Source organism: Anomaloglossus baeobatrachus, chromosome 5, assembly GCF_048569485.1.
Source record: "Anomaloglossus baeobatrachus isolate aAnoBae1 chromosome 5, aAnoBae1.hap1, whole genome shotgun sequence".
Taxonomy (NCBI): domain Eukaryota; kingdom Metazoa; phylum Chordata; class Amphibia; order Anura; family Aromobatidae; genus Anomaloglossus; species Anomaloglossus baeobatrachus.
The window spans coordinates 56,437,777-56,456,999 of record NC_134357.1 but is presented as its reverse complement, the minus strand read 5'-3'; the positions used below and the strand labels follow the sequence as shown (position 1 = coordinate 56,456,999).

General features: G+C 49.5%; 1 protein-coding gene across 1 annotated transcript in view; it reads right to left on the bottom strand.

Moving 5' to 3' along the window:
• Positions 1–19,223, bottom strand: part of LOC142312622 (alpha-2-macroglobulin-like protein 1) — a 238,807-nt gene that overhangs the window by 32,232 nt on the left and 187,352 nt on the right. Inside the window, exons 30-33 of the mRNA XM_075351617.1 lie at positions 18,395–18,610; positions 18,143–18,270; positions 16,241–16,331; positions 9,772–9,840 (exon numbers count right to left, since the gene is read on the bottom strand). Coding sequence (XP_075207732.1) covers positions 9,772–9,840; positions 16,241–16,331; positions 18,143–18,270; positions 18,395–18,610 — 504 coding nt within the window. The remainder of the gene's footprint in view (positions 1–9,771; positions 9,841–16,240; positions 16,332–18,142; positions 18,271–18,394; positions 18,611–19,223) is intronic.

The following is a 19,223-nucleotide window of genomic DNA, read 5'->3' as shown; positions in this document are numbered from 1 at the left end:
TCCAAATATTTCTGGACCTAACTGTATATATATATATATACCTACACTGACTCATAGTCGACTAATTCACATATCTCATCCAAGTGGATCAAATTTAAAGCTTTATTAATTAAATATAATTTTTTCTGAGAACACAGTGCAGAATACTGTAATTTAAAAACAATCAGCCATTAAGGTCAAACCATCAGGGCAGTATATTCTGGGACTACAGAAATGTCGTAACAATGTAGCATTATCAGTACATAATGCCCAATTATTGATGCACGTGCACTTTACAGGCAGGAATATTTATACTGATATACAGTAGAATAGTGGAAGCATATGCACTTTATAAAAGGAAAACAGCAATATATCTATGTATAAGAACTGGGAGATGTGCAGTATAGATTGTCGATGCAAAATTACTGGTATTGGGACGAAAATATTATGCTGAGATATATTGAATAAGATAATGTTCATGTATACCTATGTTTCTGTGTACATAATATATATTATCTAATGATATCTGTGTACTGATAATGCTACACTGTTACGACATTTCTGTAGTCCCAGATTATACTGCCCTAATAGTTTGACCTTAATGGCTAATTGTTTTAAATTACACATTTAATGGGGACCATAGTTTAAATTACAACTTGAAAATATGGATCTGGTGGTTCTATTTCTACAAATTTTGGATGCGTCACTTATTAGGCTGTGTGTTGCTTTTTCTATAAAATCACTGTTTTATTAACAGGAGATCATCAATATAGGACTAGATGTCTTGTAGCTCTTAGGCGGGCTTTGCACACTACGACATCGCAGGTGCGATGTCGGTGGGGTCAAATCGAAAGTGACGCACATCCGGCGTCGCAGTCGATATCGTAGTGTGCAAATCCTTTTTGATATGATTAAGGAGCGCAAAAGCGTCGTTATCGTATCATCGTGTATGGTCTGACATTTCCATAATGCCGGTGCAGCGACAGGTACGATGTTGTTTCTCGTTCCTGTCCTTGCACCACCCACTGATCACCAATTTGCTGTCACTATACAGTGTACACATACAGCTGGCAATCAGTGGTGTGGACGGGGTTATACAGGGCTCAGCATTCAGAGTACTGCTGGATCAACAACAGAGAAAACTGAAATTCTATCAATAAACTACGTGATACATCATTGGAATCAGGATCTCTGCTGCTACATCATGCTGCTGTCAGATTACATAGCAAAAATCTGCTGACATTCCCTTTCAACAAGTGAGAGTGTAGTGCGCTGTGAAGAGATCATTCTGCAGAGAAGGGAGAAGGTGGGCTGTGACCATCACCTTATGTCAGTGAGGAATTTGGGGTTATTGGCCTCCAGCTTTCTAACACAAGTGTTACCTTAGATATTACTGCACATCATGGTTATGAGATGACTGCTAAGGATTGATCTCTACTAGTGATGAGCGAGTACTAAAAAGCTCGGGTGCTCGAAGCTCGGGCCGAGCCTCCCAAGATACTCGTGTACTCGGGCCGAGCAACGAGCCCAATGTTATCCTATGGGAGACCCGAGTATTTTTGTGAAATGACCCCCCGGCAGCATGGAGAAACCCTAAAAATGTCACAAAAGTCTCAGAAGAGTGCTCAAATGACATGGCAACAGCATGGGGAAGACCCCTTGAAGCATTTATCACTCAAAAGTCACAGCTGTGAACAATTTTGTCCGCGTTTCACGCCATTTTTACGGACTCACCAGAAAACCTTCCAAAATGACCCCAAAATGATTTTTCATGGCAGAAATGTTAAGGGCACATACGCAATAGTGAGATAGAGCTGGTGTATGTTACTTTTTGAGATTAATACATGAAAGATTTTACGTGAAAACATTGTGTGGCACTCCGATGTCCCTGAGAAGAGACGTACATGAAGGCCTCTTGAGTCTAATGTGCCCATTTTGAGGAAGTGAGTCTTTGTAGTATTTTCCTTTGCCAGGGCAGTCCAAAATTGTGAGGTTCACCAATGCCCCTGCATACAGACGTGCATGAGGGCCTGTAAACCTGAAGTGCCCATTGTAAGGAAGTGGGTCTATTTTAGTATAGCCCTTTGCCAGGGCAGCCAAAAATTGGGAGGCTCCACGTTGTCCCTGGATAGAGACGTGCATGATGGCCTGTAAACCTGAAGTGCCCATTGTAAGGAAGTGGGTCTATTGTAGTATAGCCCTTAGGCAGGGCAGCCAAAAATTGGGAGGCTCCACATTGTCCCTGGATAGAGACGTGCATGATGGCCTGTAAACCTGAAGTGCCCATTGTAAGGAAGTGGGTCTATTTTAGTATAGCCCTTTGCCAGGGCAGCCAAAAATTGGGAGGCTCCACATTGTCCCTGGATAGAGACGTGCATGATGGCCTGTAAACCTGAAGTGCCCATTGTAAGGAAGTGGGTCTATTTTAGTATAGCCCTTTGCCAGGGCAGCAAAAAATTGGGAGGCTCCACATTGTCCCTGGATAGAGACGTGCATGATGGCCTGTAAACCTGAAGTGCCCATTGTAAGGAAGTGGGTCTATTTTAGTATAGCCCTTTGACTGGGCAGCCAAAAATTGGGAGGCTCCACGTTGTCCCTGGATAGAGACGTGCATGATGGCCTGTAAACCTGAAGTGCCCATTGTAAGGAAGTGGGTCTATTGTAGTATAGCCCTTAGGCAGGGCAGCCAAAAATTGGGAGGCTCCACATTGTCCCTGGATAGAGACGTGCATGATGGCCTGTAAACCTGAAGTGCCCATTGTAAGGAAGTGGGTCTATTTTAGTATAGCCCTTTGCCAGGGCAGCCAAAAATTGGGAGGCTCCACGTTGTCCCTGGATAGAGACGTGCATGATGGCCTGTAAACCTGAAGTGCCCATTGTAAGGAAGTGGGTCTATTTTAGTATAGCCCTTTGCCAGGGCAGCCAAAAATTGGGAGGCTCCACGTTGTCCCTGGATAGAGACGTGCATGATGGCCTGTAAACCTGAAGTGCCCATTGTAAGGAAGTGGGTCTATTGTAGTATAGCCCTTAGGCAGGGCAGCCAAAAATTGGGAGGCTCCACGTTGTCCCTGGGTAGAGACGTGCATGAGGGCCTCAAAACATTAAGTGTCCATTGTCAGGAAGTGGGTGTATTATAGTATAGCCCTTAGGCAGGGCAGCCAAAAATTGGGAGGCTCCACGTTGTCCCTGGGTAGAGACGTGCATGAGGGCCTCAAAACATTAAGTGTCCATTGTCAGGAAGTGGGTGTATTATAGTATAGCCCTTAGGCAGGGCAGCCAAAAATTGGGAGGCTCCACGTTGTCCCTGGGTAGAGACGTGCATGAGGGCCTCAAAACATTAAGTGAATAGGATAACTGAAGTGAGCACTAATATATATATTATGAGTGCAAGCCAAAAATTACATACTATATACGGATAAGGCTGCACATCAAACTTAGATAATGGTATAATGCCTCAAGCATATGGACAAATATTGGAATATACAATGAAAAATGCTACTTGCTAATTTGAACATGTGAATAATGAATTGCATACCTGCCATGAATATTAGGAAAAAGGAGATATTTAGCAATCGCATTGATCAATGTAACTGAGCCCCAAGGCCTCGTCAAGGCATATCTCTATATTGGGGTCCCTAGCTCTGTGACCCTAACTGTGTGTCATCTCATTGCAATTAAAAACTGCTATGGGTGGAGAGGGGTAACTAAGGACTTTCTTATATAGGAGATGGAAAAACATGGCCGAAAGGGGCGGAGCTGTGTTCACATTCAGAAAAAAAAACTACATATAACTGAATAGGATAACTGAAGTGAGCACTAATATATATATTATGAGTGCAAGCCAAAAATTACATACTATATACGGATAAGGCTGCACATCAAACTTAGATAATGGTATAATGCCTCAAGCATATGGACAAATATTGGAATATACAATGAAAAATGCTACTTGCTAATTTGAACATGTGAATAATGAATTGCATACCTGCCATGAATATTAGGAAAAAGGAGATATTTAGCAATCGCATTGATCAATGTAACTGAGCCCCAAGGCCTCGTCAAGGCATATCTCTATATTGGGGTCCCTAGCTCTGTGACCCTAACTGTGTGTCATCTCATTGCAATTAAAAACTGCTATGGGTGGAGAGGGGTAACTAAGGACTTTCTTATATAGGAGATGGAAAAAACATAAAAACATGGCCGAAAGGGGCGGAGCTGTGTTCACATTCAGAAAAAAAAACTACATATAACTGAATAGGATAACTGAAGTGAGCACTAATATATATATTATGAGTGCAAGCCAAAAATTACATACTATATACGGATAAGGCTGCACATCAAACTTAGATAATGGTATAATGCCTCAAGCATATGGACAAATATTGGAATATACAATGAAAAATGCTACTTGCTAATTTGAACATGTGAATAATGAATTGCATACCTGCCATGAATAAGCCTTATCCGTATATAGTATGTAATTTTTGGCTTGCACTCATAATATATATATTAGTGCTCACTTCAGTTATCCTATTCAGTTATATGTAGTTTTTTTTTTTTTTTCTGAATGTGAACACAGCTCCGCCCCTTTCGGCCATGTTTTTTCCATCTCCTATATAAGAAAGTCCTTAGTTACCCCTCTCCACCCATATCAGTTTTTAATTGCAATGAGATGACACACAGTTAGGGTCACAGAGCTAGGGACCCCAATATAGAGATATGCCTTGACGAGGCTTGGGGCTCAGTTACATTGATCAATGCGATTGCTAAATATCTCCTTTTTCCTAATATTCATGGCAGGTATGCAATTCATTATTCACATGTTCAAATTAGCAAGTAGCATTTTTCATTGTATATTCCAATATTTGTCAAAACATTAAGTGTCCATTGTCAGGAAGTGGGTGTATTATAGTATAGCCCTTAGGCAGGGCAGCCAAAAATTGGGAGGCTCCACGTTGTCCCTGGGTAGAGACGTGCATGAGGGCCTCAAAACATTGTTCCCATTGCAAAGGAGCGGGTCTCCTGTCGTTGTAATGTCCATTCTGCAAAGAATGGGCGAAAAAATTTACCACTGGGGGTATACCTGAAACAAAGGCCTAAGTATTGCAATTTGTAACGGTCATCATCATGGTGGCGCATGAGGAGAAGGAGGAGCAGTCCAGCGATTATCCAAAGTCCAGAAGTGTGTACCCATGGGTGAGTGGAGGTACATGGCAAACTTTAAATTCCGCTCTCATTTGCTGGTGGTGTGGTGAAGTCTGGCCCAATCCAACCCTTGTTCATCTTGATCAGAGTCAGCCTGTCAGCATTTTCAGTTGACAGGCGGGTGCGTTTATCTGTAATGATTCCACCTGCGGCACTAAAAACACGCTCTGACAAAACGCTAGCAGCAGGGCAGGCCAGGACTTCCAAGGCGTAGAGAGCCAATTCATGCCACGTGTCCAGCTTGGATACCCAATAATTGTAAGGCACAGAGGAATGTCGGAGTACAGTTGTTCGATCTGCAAGGTACTCCTTCAGCATCTGGGCAAACTTAGGATTTCTTGTGGCACTACCCCGCACCTCAGGGGCTGTGGTACGTGAGGGGCTGAGAAAACTGTCCCACATCTTAAAGACTGTTCCCCTACCTCTGGCGGATTGGACTTGTGCCTCTCTCGGCTGTACGCCTCGGTTGTCCACTGATTCCTGACCTATGCCGCTAGCGTTTTGTGAGGGGAATGCTTTGCCTACTTCCGTGACTATGGCCTTCCGGAACTGCTGCATTTTGGTTGACCTCTCCTCCACGGGAATAAGAGACAAAAAGTTCTCCTTGTAGCGTGGGTCTAACAGTGTTACCAACCAGTAATGATTGTCGGCCAAGATGTTCTTAACGCGAGGGTCACGAGACAGGCAGCTTACCATAAAGTCAGCCATGTGCGCCAGACTCTTAACAGCCAGGACTTCAGTAGCCTGACCAACAAGATGACTGAACATGCTGTCCTCCTCCTCCTCCTCCTCCTCCTCCTCATCTACCCTGTCCTCTGGCCAGCCACGCTGAACCGAGGATATGACTGGTGTGCATGTCATATCCTCAATTTGGCCGGAGAGTTGCTCCATGTCTTCATCCTCCTCCTCGTCATAGTCCTCCACTGCACGTTGTGATGAGACGAGGCTGGGCTGTGCGTTATCACCCACACCCACTACTGTTTCTTGCTGCAACTCATCGCGCTCCGCCTGCAATGCATCATGTTTGTTTTTCAGCAGAGACCGTTTTAGAAGGCAGAGTAGCGGTATGGTGACGCTAATAATGGCGTCATCACCACTCACCATCTTGGTGGAGTCCTCAAAGTTTTGGAGGATGGTACATAGGTCTGACATCCATCTCCACTCCTCAGGTGTTATGTGTGGAGTTTGACCCATTTCCCGACGGCTTAGGTGATGCAGGTACTCAACAACTGCCCTCTTCTGCTCACATATCCTGACCAACATGTGCAGAGTTGAATTCCAACGCGTGGGGACATCACACACCAGTCTGTGAGCCGGAAGATGCAAACGGCGCTGAAAGCCGGCAAGGCCGGCTGAAGCAGTAGGTGACTTTCGAAAATGTGCAGACAGGCGGCGAACTTTTACCAGCAGATCAGACAGCTCTGGGTATGACTTTAGAAACCGCTGAACCACGAGGTTGAGCACATGGGCCACGCATGGAACATGTGTCAGCTGGCCTCGCTTCAAAGCCGCCACCAGGTTCCGGCCATTGTCACACACGACCTTTCCTGGCTTTAGGTTCAGAGGTGTGAGCCAGTGATCTGCCTGCTGTTTCAGAGCTGTCCACAGCTCTTCTGCATTGTGGGGTTTGTCACCTATGCAGATTAGCTTCAGCACAGCCTGTTGCCGCTTTGCCGAGGCAGTGCTGCAGTGCTTCCAGCTTGTGACTGGTGTGGAGGGTACAGTGGATGAGGATGCGCAGGAGGAGGAGGAGGCTGAAGAGCATGACATTCCGGAGCTGTAGAGTGTGGGTGAAACACTGACTGAGGTAGGGCCTGCAAACCTTGGTGTGGGAAGGACGTGTTCCGTCCCTCGCTCAGACTGGGTCCCAGCTTCCACAATATTAACCCAGTGTGCCGTCAACGAGATTTAGCGGCCTTGCCCACAAGCACTTGTCCACGTGTCTGTGGTTAGGTGGACCTTGGGTGAAACAGCGTTGTTCAGGGCACGTGTGATGTTTTGTGACACGTGGTTATGCAACGCGGGGACGGCACACCGGGAGAAATAGTGGCGGCTGGGGACCGAGTAACGTGGGACAGCTGCCGCCATCAGGTCACGGAATGCTTCTGTCTCCACCAGCCTAAAAGGCAACATTTCCAGCGCAAGCAGTCGCGAAATGTTAGCATTTAGAACTGTGGCATGTGGGGTGTTGGCAGTGTATTTGCGCCTGCGTTCAAAGGTTTGCTGAATGGATAACTGAACGCTGCGCTGGGACAAGGACGTGCTTGATGATGGTGTTCTTTCTGCGTAGGCAACTGCAGGTGCAGGAGTGGAGGAGGCTTGTTCGCAGGCAGCATGGACAGGGGATTGGCTCGCATGCACAACCAGCGAAGACGTAGCAGTGACATCAGCAAGCACTGCTCCTCGACTCTGTTGTACTTCCCACAAAGTCGGGTGCTTGGCTGACATGTGCCTGATCATGCTGGTGGTGGTCAGGCTGCTAGTTTTGGTACCCCTGCTGATGCTGGCACGGCAGGTGTTGCAAATGGCCTTTTTTGAATCATCTGGATCCAACTTAAAAAACTGCCAGACTCGGGAAGACCTAACATTTGTACAGGCACCTTGTGTCGTCGTGTTGTTCCGGGGAACGGTTGCCTGACTTCTGCCTGGGGCCACCACCCTGCTTCTTACTGCCTGTTGTGATGCTACGCCTCCCTCCCCCTGTGCACTGCTGTCCTCGCTCTGCATATCCTCCTGCCAGGTTGGGTCAGTTACTGGATCATCCACCACGTCGTCTTCCTCTTCCGCACCCTGCTCCTCCTCCTGACTTGCTGACAATTGTGTCTCATCATCGTCCACCACTTGTTGAGACACGTTGCCAACTTCGTGAGAACGTGGCTGCTCAAATATTTGGCCATCTGTACAGACGATCTCCTCATGACCCACTTCAATATGAGCTGGCGAGAGGCCAGAATGTGTGAATGGAAACGTGAACAGCTCTTCCGAGTGTCCAAGTGTGGGATCATTAATGTCCGAGGAGGACGTGTACTCAGCCTGGTGGTAGGAAGGAGGATCAGGTTCAGAAATGTGCGGTGCAGTATCACGGCTACTGACACTTGACCGTGTGGAAGACAGAGTGTTTGTGGTGGTGCCAATCTGACTGGAAGCATTATCTGCTATCCAACTAACAACCTGTTGACACTGGTCTTGGTTCAAGAGCGGTGTACTGCTGCGGTCCCCAAGAATTTGGGACAGGACGTGCGAGCGACTAGATGTGGCCCTTTGTTGTGGCGAAATTAGAGCTTGCCCACGACCTCGGCCTCTGCCTGCACCACCATCACGTCCACTTCCTTGTTCCTTGCCAATGCCCTTGCGCATTTTGCAATGCTGTGCACTGCTGACGTGTATATTCACTACTTGTGCGTTATATCAAAGTGTGTGGAAATTGCACACAAGTGCACCTGTACGCTGCCACCAACAGGCACACACGTGCGGTTTTAAAAACCAAGCACGGACGCAATAAGAACCTAACAGGTTTTTTTGGGGAGCGACAATTACAGACAAGTCAGACACTATCTGGACTGTTTTACACTGTGTACACCAGCCCCAGATATGATGAAGGCTGGTATACGGTCACCACTACCCTGCCTGCCTGCCTGTATACTGGTACAATAGTCCTGACAAGGACTCTTTTGGTCACTAGCCTGTATTCAGACCTGGCTATACCCTGCCTGTATATAGCAACAATAGTCCTGAGAAGGACTCTGCTACTGTACTCCGACCTGGCTATACCCTGCCTGCCTGTATACAACTAGAATAGTCCTGAGAAGGACTTTTGGTCACACTGTTTGCAGCCCTGCAACTGAAAAAGCTATAAAGGGCCGCAAAGCTTTCCCTGAATCAGCGACACTCTCCCTGCACTGACAGTCTGGATAGCTGTGAGCAGAGCACAGCGCGCCGGCCGATATAAAGGCTCGGTCACGCTGTGCAGGCCGGCCAATCACTGCAATTCCACAACTAACAGGGCTGTGGCATTGCAGTGGTCTGCCAGCCAATCCCTGCATGAGGGCTGGCTCTCAAAAGAGCGCCAACATGCAGAAATGAAGACCACGAGTACAGCACGAGTATCGCGAGATTACTCGGTCCCCGCCGAGCAGCCCGAGTACAGCGATACTCGTGCGAGTACCGAGTAGTTACAAGCATGCTCGCTCATCACTAATCTCTACACAATAGAAAGTGTCGGCCTATTGTGAGGCTTAGTAGTCATTGTAAAAACTGGAAGATTTCTGGATTTAAGTATTTATTATAAGAAAAAAGTGGCATGGGAAATTAGAAGAAAATCGACAAAAATGTGAATCAAATACATTTAACATAAATATAATAGTAATTATTATAATAATATGTATCCCTTTATATAGCACCATTAATTCCACAGTGCCTTTCGTACATTAGAATAACTTTAAAGACTTTATTTTCTTACCTTATATTCTTGTTTAACTAAATATATATATATATATATATATATATATGTGTGTGTGTATAAAATGTGCCTCAATGATTAAAACCGACTCAATGACGTCCGATCTTTTTGATGTTTTTCCGTCTCACCTGTTTCAGGTAAATAGTAATATTTTGCGCTGATATTTCTGTTCTTTCCACCAAAGGATGTTTCTTCAGCTAAACAAGATAAGAGGACATGTAACTGTCAGTTCTATAAGGATATAGCGTAGTTATGATGGTGACCAGAGAAGACTCGTCCATGAAATTATAAATTCACCGGCTTTACCAAATATTTCTAAATAGTTTGACTTGTGATGAATAAATTTGCTCTGAATTGTAGGCAAAGTAATTACAGGATATAAATATTGCGGGATACAAGCCAGCATACACATCAAAAAAACAAAAAATAGGACCCCATAATCAGAGAAAGCAGGCATTAAATTACTGTTTGTTTAGCCCCCCCAGGGTCTACCGATTCCATCCTAAAGATCCACTCACATTCTTTTCTAAGAAGGATTTTATCAGGGTCTCCCCCTCTAGGATTTTTCCTATCCACCTCCAGCATACGAAAAAGCACATGACGGACATCCCCCCCATGGTACCCGTTAATGTGCCTTCCCACTGGTGTGTCTCGTTGGTTACAGATGTCCCCCAAGTGTTCCCCTACTCTTCTACGTAGTTCTCTCTTTGTCTTTCTTATGTAGTCTAGGGGCATGAACAGGTGGCCACATAAATCACCTCTGTGGTCTTACAATTTGAAAAACTCCTCAATAAGAACTCTTTGCCATTTTTAACCTGTCTATCCGTTGGATTAGTTAATTTTTTTGAGCATTTTTGGAACGACAAACATCTCCTTACCTGCGTCCACCGGCAATGAGGAAGGAAGGAGGTGGGTGGCATGTTCCGGCTGCTCATCTCCGCCCCTCGTCTGCTATTGGCCGGCCGTTTAGTGAGTGCGCAGCATGGGGGATAGAGCACGATGGGGAGTGTGCAGCATGGGGGATGGAGCACGATGGGGAGTGCGCAGCATGGGGGATAGAGCACGATGGGGAGTGCGCAGCATGGGGGATGGAGCACGATGGGGAGTGCGCAGCATGGGGGATGGAGCACGATGGGGAGTGCGCAGCATGGGGGATGGAGCACGTTGGATTAGTTAATTTTTTTGAGCATTTTTTGCACTTTTTCCTTTAATATGAGCACCTTTCATACCTATTGCTAGGGCAAGGTAGGGCAGATTAGGGATAGTCTTCGGAGAGTGGGGATGCCATATCATTCATCATTAGGGTGCCGACCTCCGCGTGAGGTAGTGGACAGGAGGGAGGCTAACCTGTAGGTGTGACCTCTAACCATTCTCCTTTTCTTCTGTGCACTTTAGCTAGTTGTTATTTATGTGTATTTTTGGATGTTTTTAAGAATGATAGAATAAAGTTGATGATTTTAAGGGTTATTATATGTAGATGTTTAATGTCAATACAACCTAAACAAATATGGCTATGGTTAAATGTATGGTAACAACCATCACTGTCAAAAACAATCTGGGGGATATCAGCAGACAATCCATTTGTCGGTGTCTCTTTTCTAGAGAACCCAGAAGCCGAGCTTTTCTCCTGTCTATGGCAGGGTTGGGAGAGACTTATGTTGGATGACATCTATCTAAATTGTTTGAAGGCTTTTGACTGAAGGGTGCTTTACTCGCTGCGACATCGCTAACGACATATCGTCGGGGTCACGGTGTTTGTGACGCACATCCGGAGCCATTAGCGACATAGCAGCGTGTGACAGTTAGGAGCAACGATCGCAAAAACGGCAAAAATCGTTGATCGTTGACACGTCGCTCCTTTTCATAATATCATTGGTGGTGCATGCCGCTGGTTGTTCGCCGTTCCTGCGGCACCACACACCGCTGGAACGACAAACATCTCCTTACCTGCGTCCACCGGCAATGAGGAAGGAAGGAGGTGGGTGGCATGTTCCGGCTGCTCATCTCCGCCCCTCGTCTGCTATTGGCCGGCCGTTTAGTGAGTGCGCAGCATGGGGGATAGAGCACGATGGGGAGTGCGCAGCATGGGGGATGGAGCACGATGGGGAGTGCGCAGCATGGGGGATAGAGCACGATGGGGAGTGCGCAGCATGGGGGATGGAGCACGATGGGGAGTGCGCAGCATGGGGGATGGAGCACGATGGGGAGTGCGCAGCATGGGGGATGGAGCACGATGGGGAGTGCGCAGCATCGGGGATGGAGCACGTTTGGGAGTGCGCAGCATGGGGGATGGAGCACGATGGGGAATGCGCAGCATGGGGGATGGAGCACGATGGGGAATGCGCAGCATGGGGGATGGAGCACGATGGGGAGTGCGCAGCATGGGGGATGGAGCACGATGGGGGGTGCGCAGCATGGGGGATGGAGCACGATTGGGAGTGTGCAGCATGGGGGATGGAGCAGGGGTGCGCAGCATGGGGGATGGAGCACGATGGGGAGTGCGCAGCATGGGGGATAGAGCACGATGGGGAGTGCGCAGCATCGGGGATGGAGCACGTTTGGGAGTGCGCAGCATGGGGAATGGAGCACGATGGGGAGTGCGCAACATGGGGGATGGAGCACGATGGGGAGTGCGCAGCATGGGGGATGGAGCACGATGGGGAGTGCGCAGCATGGGGGATAGAGCACGATGGGGAGTGCGCAGCATCGGGGATGGAGCACGTTTGGGAGTGCGCAGCATGGGGGATGGAGCACGATGGGGAATGCGCAGCATGGGGGATGGAGCACGATGGGGAATGCGCAGCATGGGGGATGGAGCACAATGGGGAGTGGGGATGCAGGACGATGGGTGGTGCGCAGCATGGGGGATGGAGCACGATTGGGAGTGTGCAGCATGGGGGATGGAGCATGATGGGGGTGCGCAGCATGGGGGATGGAGCACGATGGGGAGTGCGCAGCATGGGGGATGGAGCACGATGGGGAGTGTGCAGCATGGGGGATGGAGCACGATGGGGAGTGCGCAGCATGGGGGATGGAGCACGATGGGGACTGCGCAGCATGGGGGATAGAGCACGATGGGGAGTGCGCAGCATCGGGGATGGAGCACGTTTGGGAGTGCGCAGCATGGGGGATGGAGCACGATGGGGAAAGCGCAGCATGGGGGATGGAGCACGATTGGGAGTGTGCAGCATGGGGGATGGAGCATGATGGAGCTGCGCAGCATGGGGGATGGAGCATGATGGGGAGTGCGCAGCATGGGGGATGGAGCACGATGGGGAGTGCGCAGCATGGGGGATAGAGCACGATGGGGAGTGCGCAGCATCGGGGATGGAGCACGTTTGGGAGTGCGCAGCATGGGGGATGGAGCACGATGGGGAATGCGCAGCATGGGGGATGGAGCACGATTGGGAGTGTGCAGCATGGGGGATGGAGCATGATGGGGGTGCGCAGCATGGGGGATGGAGCATGATGGGGAGTGCGCAGCATGGGGGATAGAGCACGATGGGGAGTGCGCAGCATGGGGGATGGAGCACGATGGGGAGTGCGCAGCATGGGGGATAGAGCACGATGGGGAGTGCGCAGCATGGGGGATGGAGCACGATGGGGAGTGCGCAGCATGGGGGATGGAGCACGATGGGGAGTGCGCAGCATGGGGGATGGAGCACGATGGGGAGTGCGCAGCATCGGGGATGGAGCACGTTTGGGAGTGCGCAGCATGGGGGATGGAGCACGATGGGGAATGCGCAGCATGGGGGATGGAGCACGATGGGGAATGCGCAGCATGGGGGATGGAGCACGATGGGGAGTGCGCAGCATGGGGGATGGAGCACGATGGGGGGTGCGCAGCATGGGGGATGGAGCACGATTGGGAGTGTGCAGCATGGGGGATGGAGCAGGGGTGCGCAGCATGGGGGATGGAGCACGATGGGGAGTGCGCAGCATGGGGGATAGAGCACGATGGGGAGTGCGCAGCATCGGGGATGGAGCACGTTTGGGAGTGCGCAGCATGGGGAATGGAGCACGATGGGGAGTGCGCAACATGGGGGATGGAGCACGATGGGGAGTGCGCAGCATGGGGGATGGAGCACGATGGGGAGTGCGCAGCATGGGGGATAGAGCACGATGGGGAGTGCGCAGCATCGGGGATGGAGCACGTTTGGGAGTGCGCAGCATGGGGGATGGAGCACGATGGGGAATGCGCAGCATGGGGGATGGAGCACGATGGGGAATGCGCAGCATGGGGGATGGAGCACAATGGGGAGTGGGGATGCAGGACGATGGGTGGTGCGCAGCATGGGGGATGGAGCACGATTGGGAGTGTGCAGCATGGGGGATGGAGCATGATGGGGGTGCGCAGCATGGGGGATGGAGCACGATGGGGAGTGCGCAGCATGGGGGATGGAGCACGATGGGGAGTGTGCAGCATGGGGGATGGAGCACGATGGGGAGTGCGCAGCATGGGGGATGGAGCACGATGGGGACTGCGCAGCATGGGGGATAGAGCACGATGGGGAGTGCGCAGCATCGGGGATGGAGCACGTTTGGGAGTGCGCAGCATGGGGGATGGAGCACGATGGGGAATGCGCAGCATGGGGGATGGAGCACGATTGGGAGTGTGCAGCATGGGGGATGGAGCATGATGGAGCTGCGCAGCATGGGGGATGGAGCATGATGGGGAGTGCGCAGCATGGGGGATAGAGCACGATGGGGAGTGCGCAGCATCAGGGATGGAGCACATTTGGGAGTGCGCAGCATGGGGGATGGAGCACGATGGGGAGTGCGCAGCATGGGGGATGGAGCACGATGGGGAGTGCGCAGCATGGGGGATGGAGCACGATGGGGAGTGCGCAGCATGGGGGATAGAGCACGATGGGGAGTGCGCAGCATCGGGGATGGAGCACGTTTGGGAGTGCGCAGCATGGGGGATGGAGCACGATGGGGAATGCGCAGCATGGGGGATGGAGCACGATGGGGAATGCGCAGCATGGGGGATGGAGCACGATGGGGAGTGCGCAGCATGGGGGATGGAGCACGATGTGGGGTGCGCAGCATGGGGGATGGAGCACGATTGGGAGTGTGCAGCATGGGGGATGGAGCATGATTGGGGTGCGCAGCATGGGGGATGGAGCACGATGGGGAGTGCGCAGCATGGGGGATAGAGCACGATGGGGAGTGCGCAGCATCGGGGATGGAGCACGTTTGGGAGTGCGCAGCATGGGGGATGGAGCACGATGGGGAGTGCGCAACATGGGGGATGGAGCACGATGGGGAGTGCGCAGCATGGGGGATGGAGCACGATGGGGAGTGCGCAGCATGGGGGATAGAGCACGATGGGGAGTGCGCAGCATCGGGGATGGAGCACGTTTCGGAGTGCGCAGCATGGGGGATGGAGCACGATGGGGAATGCGCAGCATGGGGGATGGAGCACGATGGGGAATGCGCAGCATGGGGGATGGAGCACAATGGGGAGTGGGGATGCAGGACGATGGGGGTGCGCAGCATGGGGAATGGAGCACGATTGGGAGTGTGCAGCATGGGGGATGGAGCATGATGGGGGTGCGCAGCATGGGGGATGGAGCACGATGGGGAGTGCGCAGCATGGGGGATAGAGCACGATGGGGAGTGCGCAGCATCGGGGATGGAGCACGTTTGGGAGTGCGCAGCATGGGGGATGAAGCACGATGGGGAGTGCGCAACATGGGGGATGGAGCACGATGGGGAGTGCGCAGCATGGGGGATGGAGCACGATGGGGAGTGCGCAGCATGGGGGATAGAGCACGATGGGGAGTGCGCAGCATCGGGGATGGAGCACGTTTGGGAGTGCGCAGCATGGGGGATGGAGCACGATGGGGAATGCGCAGCATGGGGGATGGAGCATGATGGGGAATGCGCAGCATGGGGGATGGAGCACAATGGGGAGTGGGGATACAGGACGATGGGGGGTGCGCAGCATGGGGGATGGAGCACGATGGGGGGTGCGCAGCATGGGGGATGGAGCACGATGGGGGGTGCACACCTCCCCCCAAAACACACACACACACACACACACACTGCCACACACGCACTGCACAACACACCACACACACACTGGGAACCACAAACACTGCCCTACACAGACACCCACACACACAACGCCGCACACACACAACACACAAACACCGCGGCACAGACAAATATACGCACATACCGCACAACACACACATTGCACAAAACATACCTCCCCCCCAAACACACACACACACACCCCACACAAACTGCGCAACACACATACACAACGATACAGACACACAGCGCTCCACAAATAACGACACACAATGCAACACACAAACAACACCGCTCTCATCCCCCGCCACACCCAGACAACACCCAGAACATGTACAGCCCCTACACAAACACTTGCTAACTACAGACAACATCTATATATATATATATATATATATAAAACAAAAATCATACATTAACTACACAATACGTAAATTCTAGAATACCCCATGCGTAGAATCGGGCCACCTTCTAGTTTTATTATAAAGGTTTGTGTTAAATATGGATTATTATGGTATATTAATTTCCCTGCTTCGCTCTGATCAGGGTTCTCACCTTTCTCACACTTTCCTTATCAGGAACATATCCAGACACCATGTCCAGTATAATCAGTGTCATGTTGGTGTTTTCTCGTTTTCCTAAATACCTAAAGAAATTAGAAACAAAGACTAGTAATATATCACAGACAATGAGAATAAAACCAACAACAGTAAGGGGTGCTTCACACACAGCGAGCTCGCTGCCGAGATCGCTGCTGAGTCACGCTTTTTGTGACGCAGCAGTGACCTCATTAGCGATCTCGCTGTGTGTGACACTGAGCAGCGATCTGGCCCCTGCTGCGAGATCGCTGCTCGTTACACACAGCCCTGGTTCGTTTTCTTCAAAGCCGCTCTCCTGCTGTGACACACAGATCGCTGTGTGTGACAGCGAGAGAGCGACAAATGAAGCGAGCAGGGAGCAGGAGCCGGCGTCTGACAGCTGAGGTAAGCTGTATCCAAGATAAACATCGGGTAACCAAGGTGGTTACCCGATATTTACCTTAGTTACCAGCCTCTGCAGCTCTCACGCTGCCTGTGCTGCCGGCTCCGGCTCTCTGCACATGTAGCTGCTGTACACATCGGGTTAATTAACCCGATGTGTACAGCAGCTAGGAGAGCAAGGAGCCAGCGCTAAGCAGTGTGCGCGGCTCCCTGCTCTCTGCACATGTAGCTGCATTACACATCGGGTTAATTAACCCGATGTGTACTGTAGCTAGGAGAGCAAGGAGCCAGCGCTCAGTGTGCGCGGCTCCCTGCTCCCTGCTCACACAGCTAAGCGGTGTGCACTGGTAACTAATGTAAACATCGGGTAACCATACCCGATGTTTACCTTAGTTACCAGTCTCCGCAGCTTCCAGACGGCGGCTCCGTGCAAGCGCAGCGTCGCTTGCACGTCGCTGCTGGCTGGGGGCTGTTCACTGGTCGCTGGTGAGATCTGCCTGTTTGACAGCTCACCAGCGACCATGTAGCGATGCAGCAGCGATCCTGTCCAGGTCAGATCGCTGGTCGGATCGCTGCTGCATCGCTAAGTGTGAAGGTACCCTAAAGAGCCTTTAGGATAATGGGGCACTCAGTTTTACTTTGCCCAGATTAGAACAATAAGTGGACAATCCCTTTGAAAAGAAATCTCAATATGATGACGAGTGGGGAAGGTCCAAAGAGAAAGGGCAAGGTGGTGTGCAAAATCATTTTGCACACCACCTTGCCCTTTCTTTATGCCTTTCTTGGTGTGTTGGGGTGATCCCTTATCCTTTTATTGTTGGATTATTTAATCCTGGGAGTGGTGCCCTCTAAAATAGTTTGAGTGGGGACGGTCCAATAACCAAAGGGGAATATTACTGTAGTATTACAGAGAGGAGTCAACCACATAGTCTCGTATATAAAGCATGGATCAGCCGAGCTCACTATGGCAGGAGCTGCCGTTACCTACTCTGGTCCCTAGAGAAGACCTCCTGTAAAATGTCTGTTTTGAAGACACAAACCCATTAAAGGAGTATTGCCATACTGTAATGTTATGGAATATTGCTAGATGTGCTATAACCAGGGACATAACTAGTACATGCAGGGGTTGCAGTCGCCCCTAAACCATAAGACCTAAATGGGTCCAAAAGGTCACTTTGGTGGACATGATGTCCCAAGTATTATTATTATTATTATTATTATTATTATTATTATAGATGCATAAAAGTTGTGATCCTTGTTGGAGATTTTAAATTGGAGTCCACGAGTTCAAGTTACATCACCGGCCATAAGAATATAATCAGTGATTGGTTCGAGTGAATTAAAGGTGTATTTAATTACTTAGGTTTTACTGCAAATGTATATATTTTTTTAGTCTATACAGCTTGCATAGATACAAGCCATTGTCACACTACCACTGTGTGTACTGACCCCTAATTCCAGACATTTTTCAACTTACCTAACATTCACATGGACATTAAACTCTTTCTTAGACACATGACTCCAGTCACACGGCTCAGTGGTCACATTGAAGGAAAAGTATTCTTTTTCATGTTTCTCAGGCAGAACGTTGTAATGTAAATGTGACTGAATAAATGGATAAAATATCAAGAATTCAACATTTTTGGAGGAAAACATCAACAGTTTGGAAAAATATGATTTCATATTTTGGTATTTTAATTTTGAAGGAATATTACTAAGTTATTTCTACCTGTATATAGAGGACGCCCTCGCCTGCAGCGCTGACACTGTATTCTCCAGGGATATCTGGAAGGTCAACCATTTGTACAAAAAGACTGTTGCTGCCATCTACATGGACGATCTTCTCGAAGCCGGACTTTAGCTGAATCGTCACTGTTGAATCCCCCTTTTTGCGGTAGATGGCTTTGGCGTATTTAGCCACAGCTTGGAGAGCTATGGATGTGTCCTACAGAACCAAGGGCAAAATAAAGAAAGACATTGGTTGATAATCTTTGAGGCACAAATACTACAGGAATATAATGTGCATAAACGGGTTAGTTGACGCTCATCTGAACCAGCTGAATGAAGTGAGATAGGCCAATGGGACTCTATGCCTTGATGATCCCTTGGAGGAAATGAAGAAATGGCCATGTTGGATTTCAACAAGCATATGACAAAGCTGTATGGGTACGTAGTGTAGACAAGTCTTTAGACAAACAGAGATGACACAAAAGATTAGTTGAAAAATGGCCCATACTAAAATTGCACTAAAAATCTATTCTGCGTAAAGCTCACTGGAAAGACAAGGGAGCACTTATTATTCGTAGAGGAAACTATCTTCCCTTTCCAGAGGTGACAAGGCTTCTATACTGAACTAGTTACCTTGGGAACTGATTTTTAGCAAAATCAATGATTGCAAAGACCCCTAAAGGGCGCTTTACACGCTGCAATATATCTTACGATGTGTCGGCGGGGTCACGTCGTAAGTGACGCACATCCAGCATCGTAAGGTACATTGTAGCGTGTAACAGCTACATGCGATTGCTATTGAATGGTAAAATGTTCATCGCACGCACGTC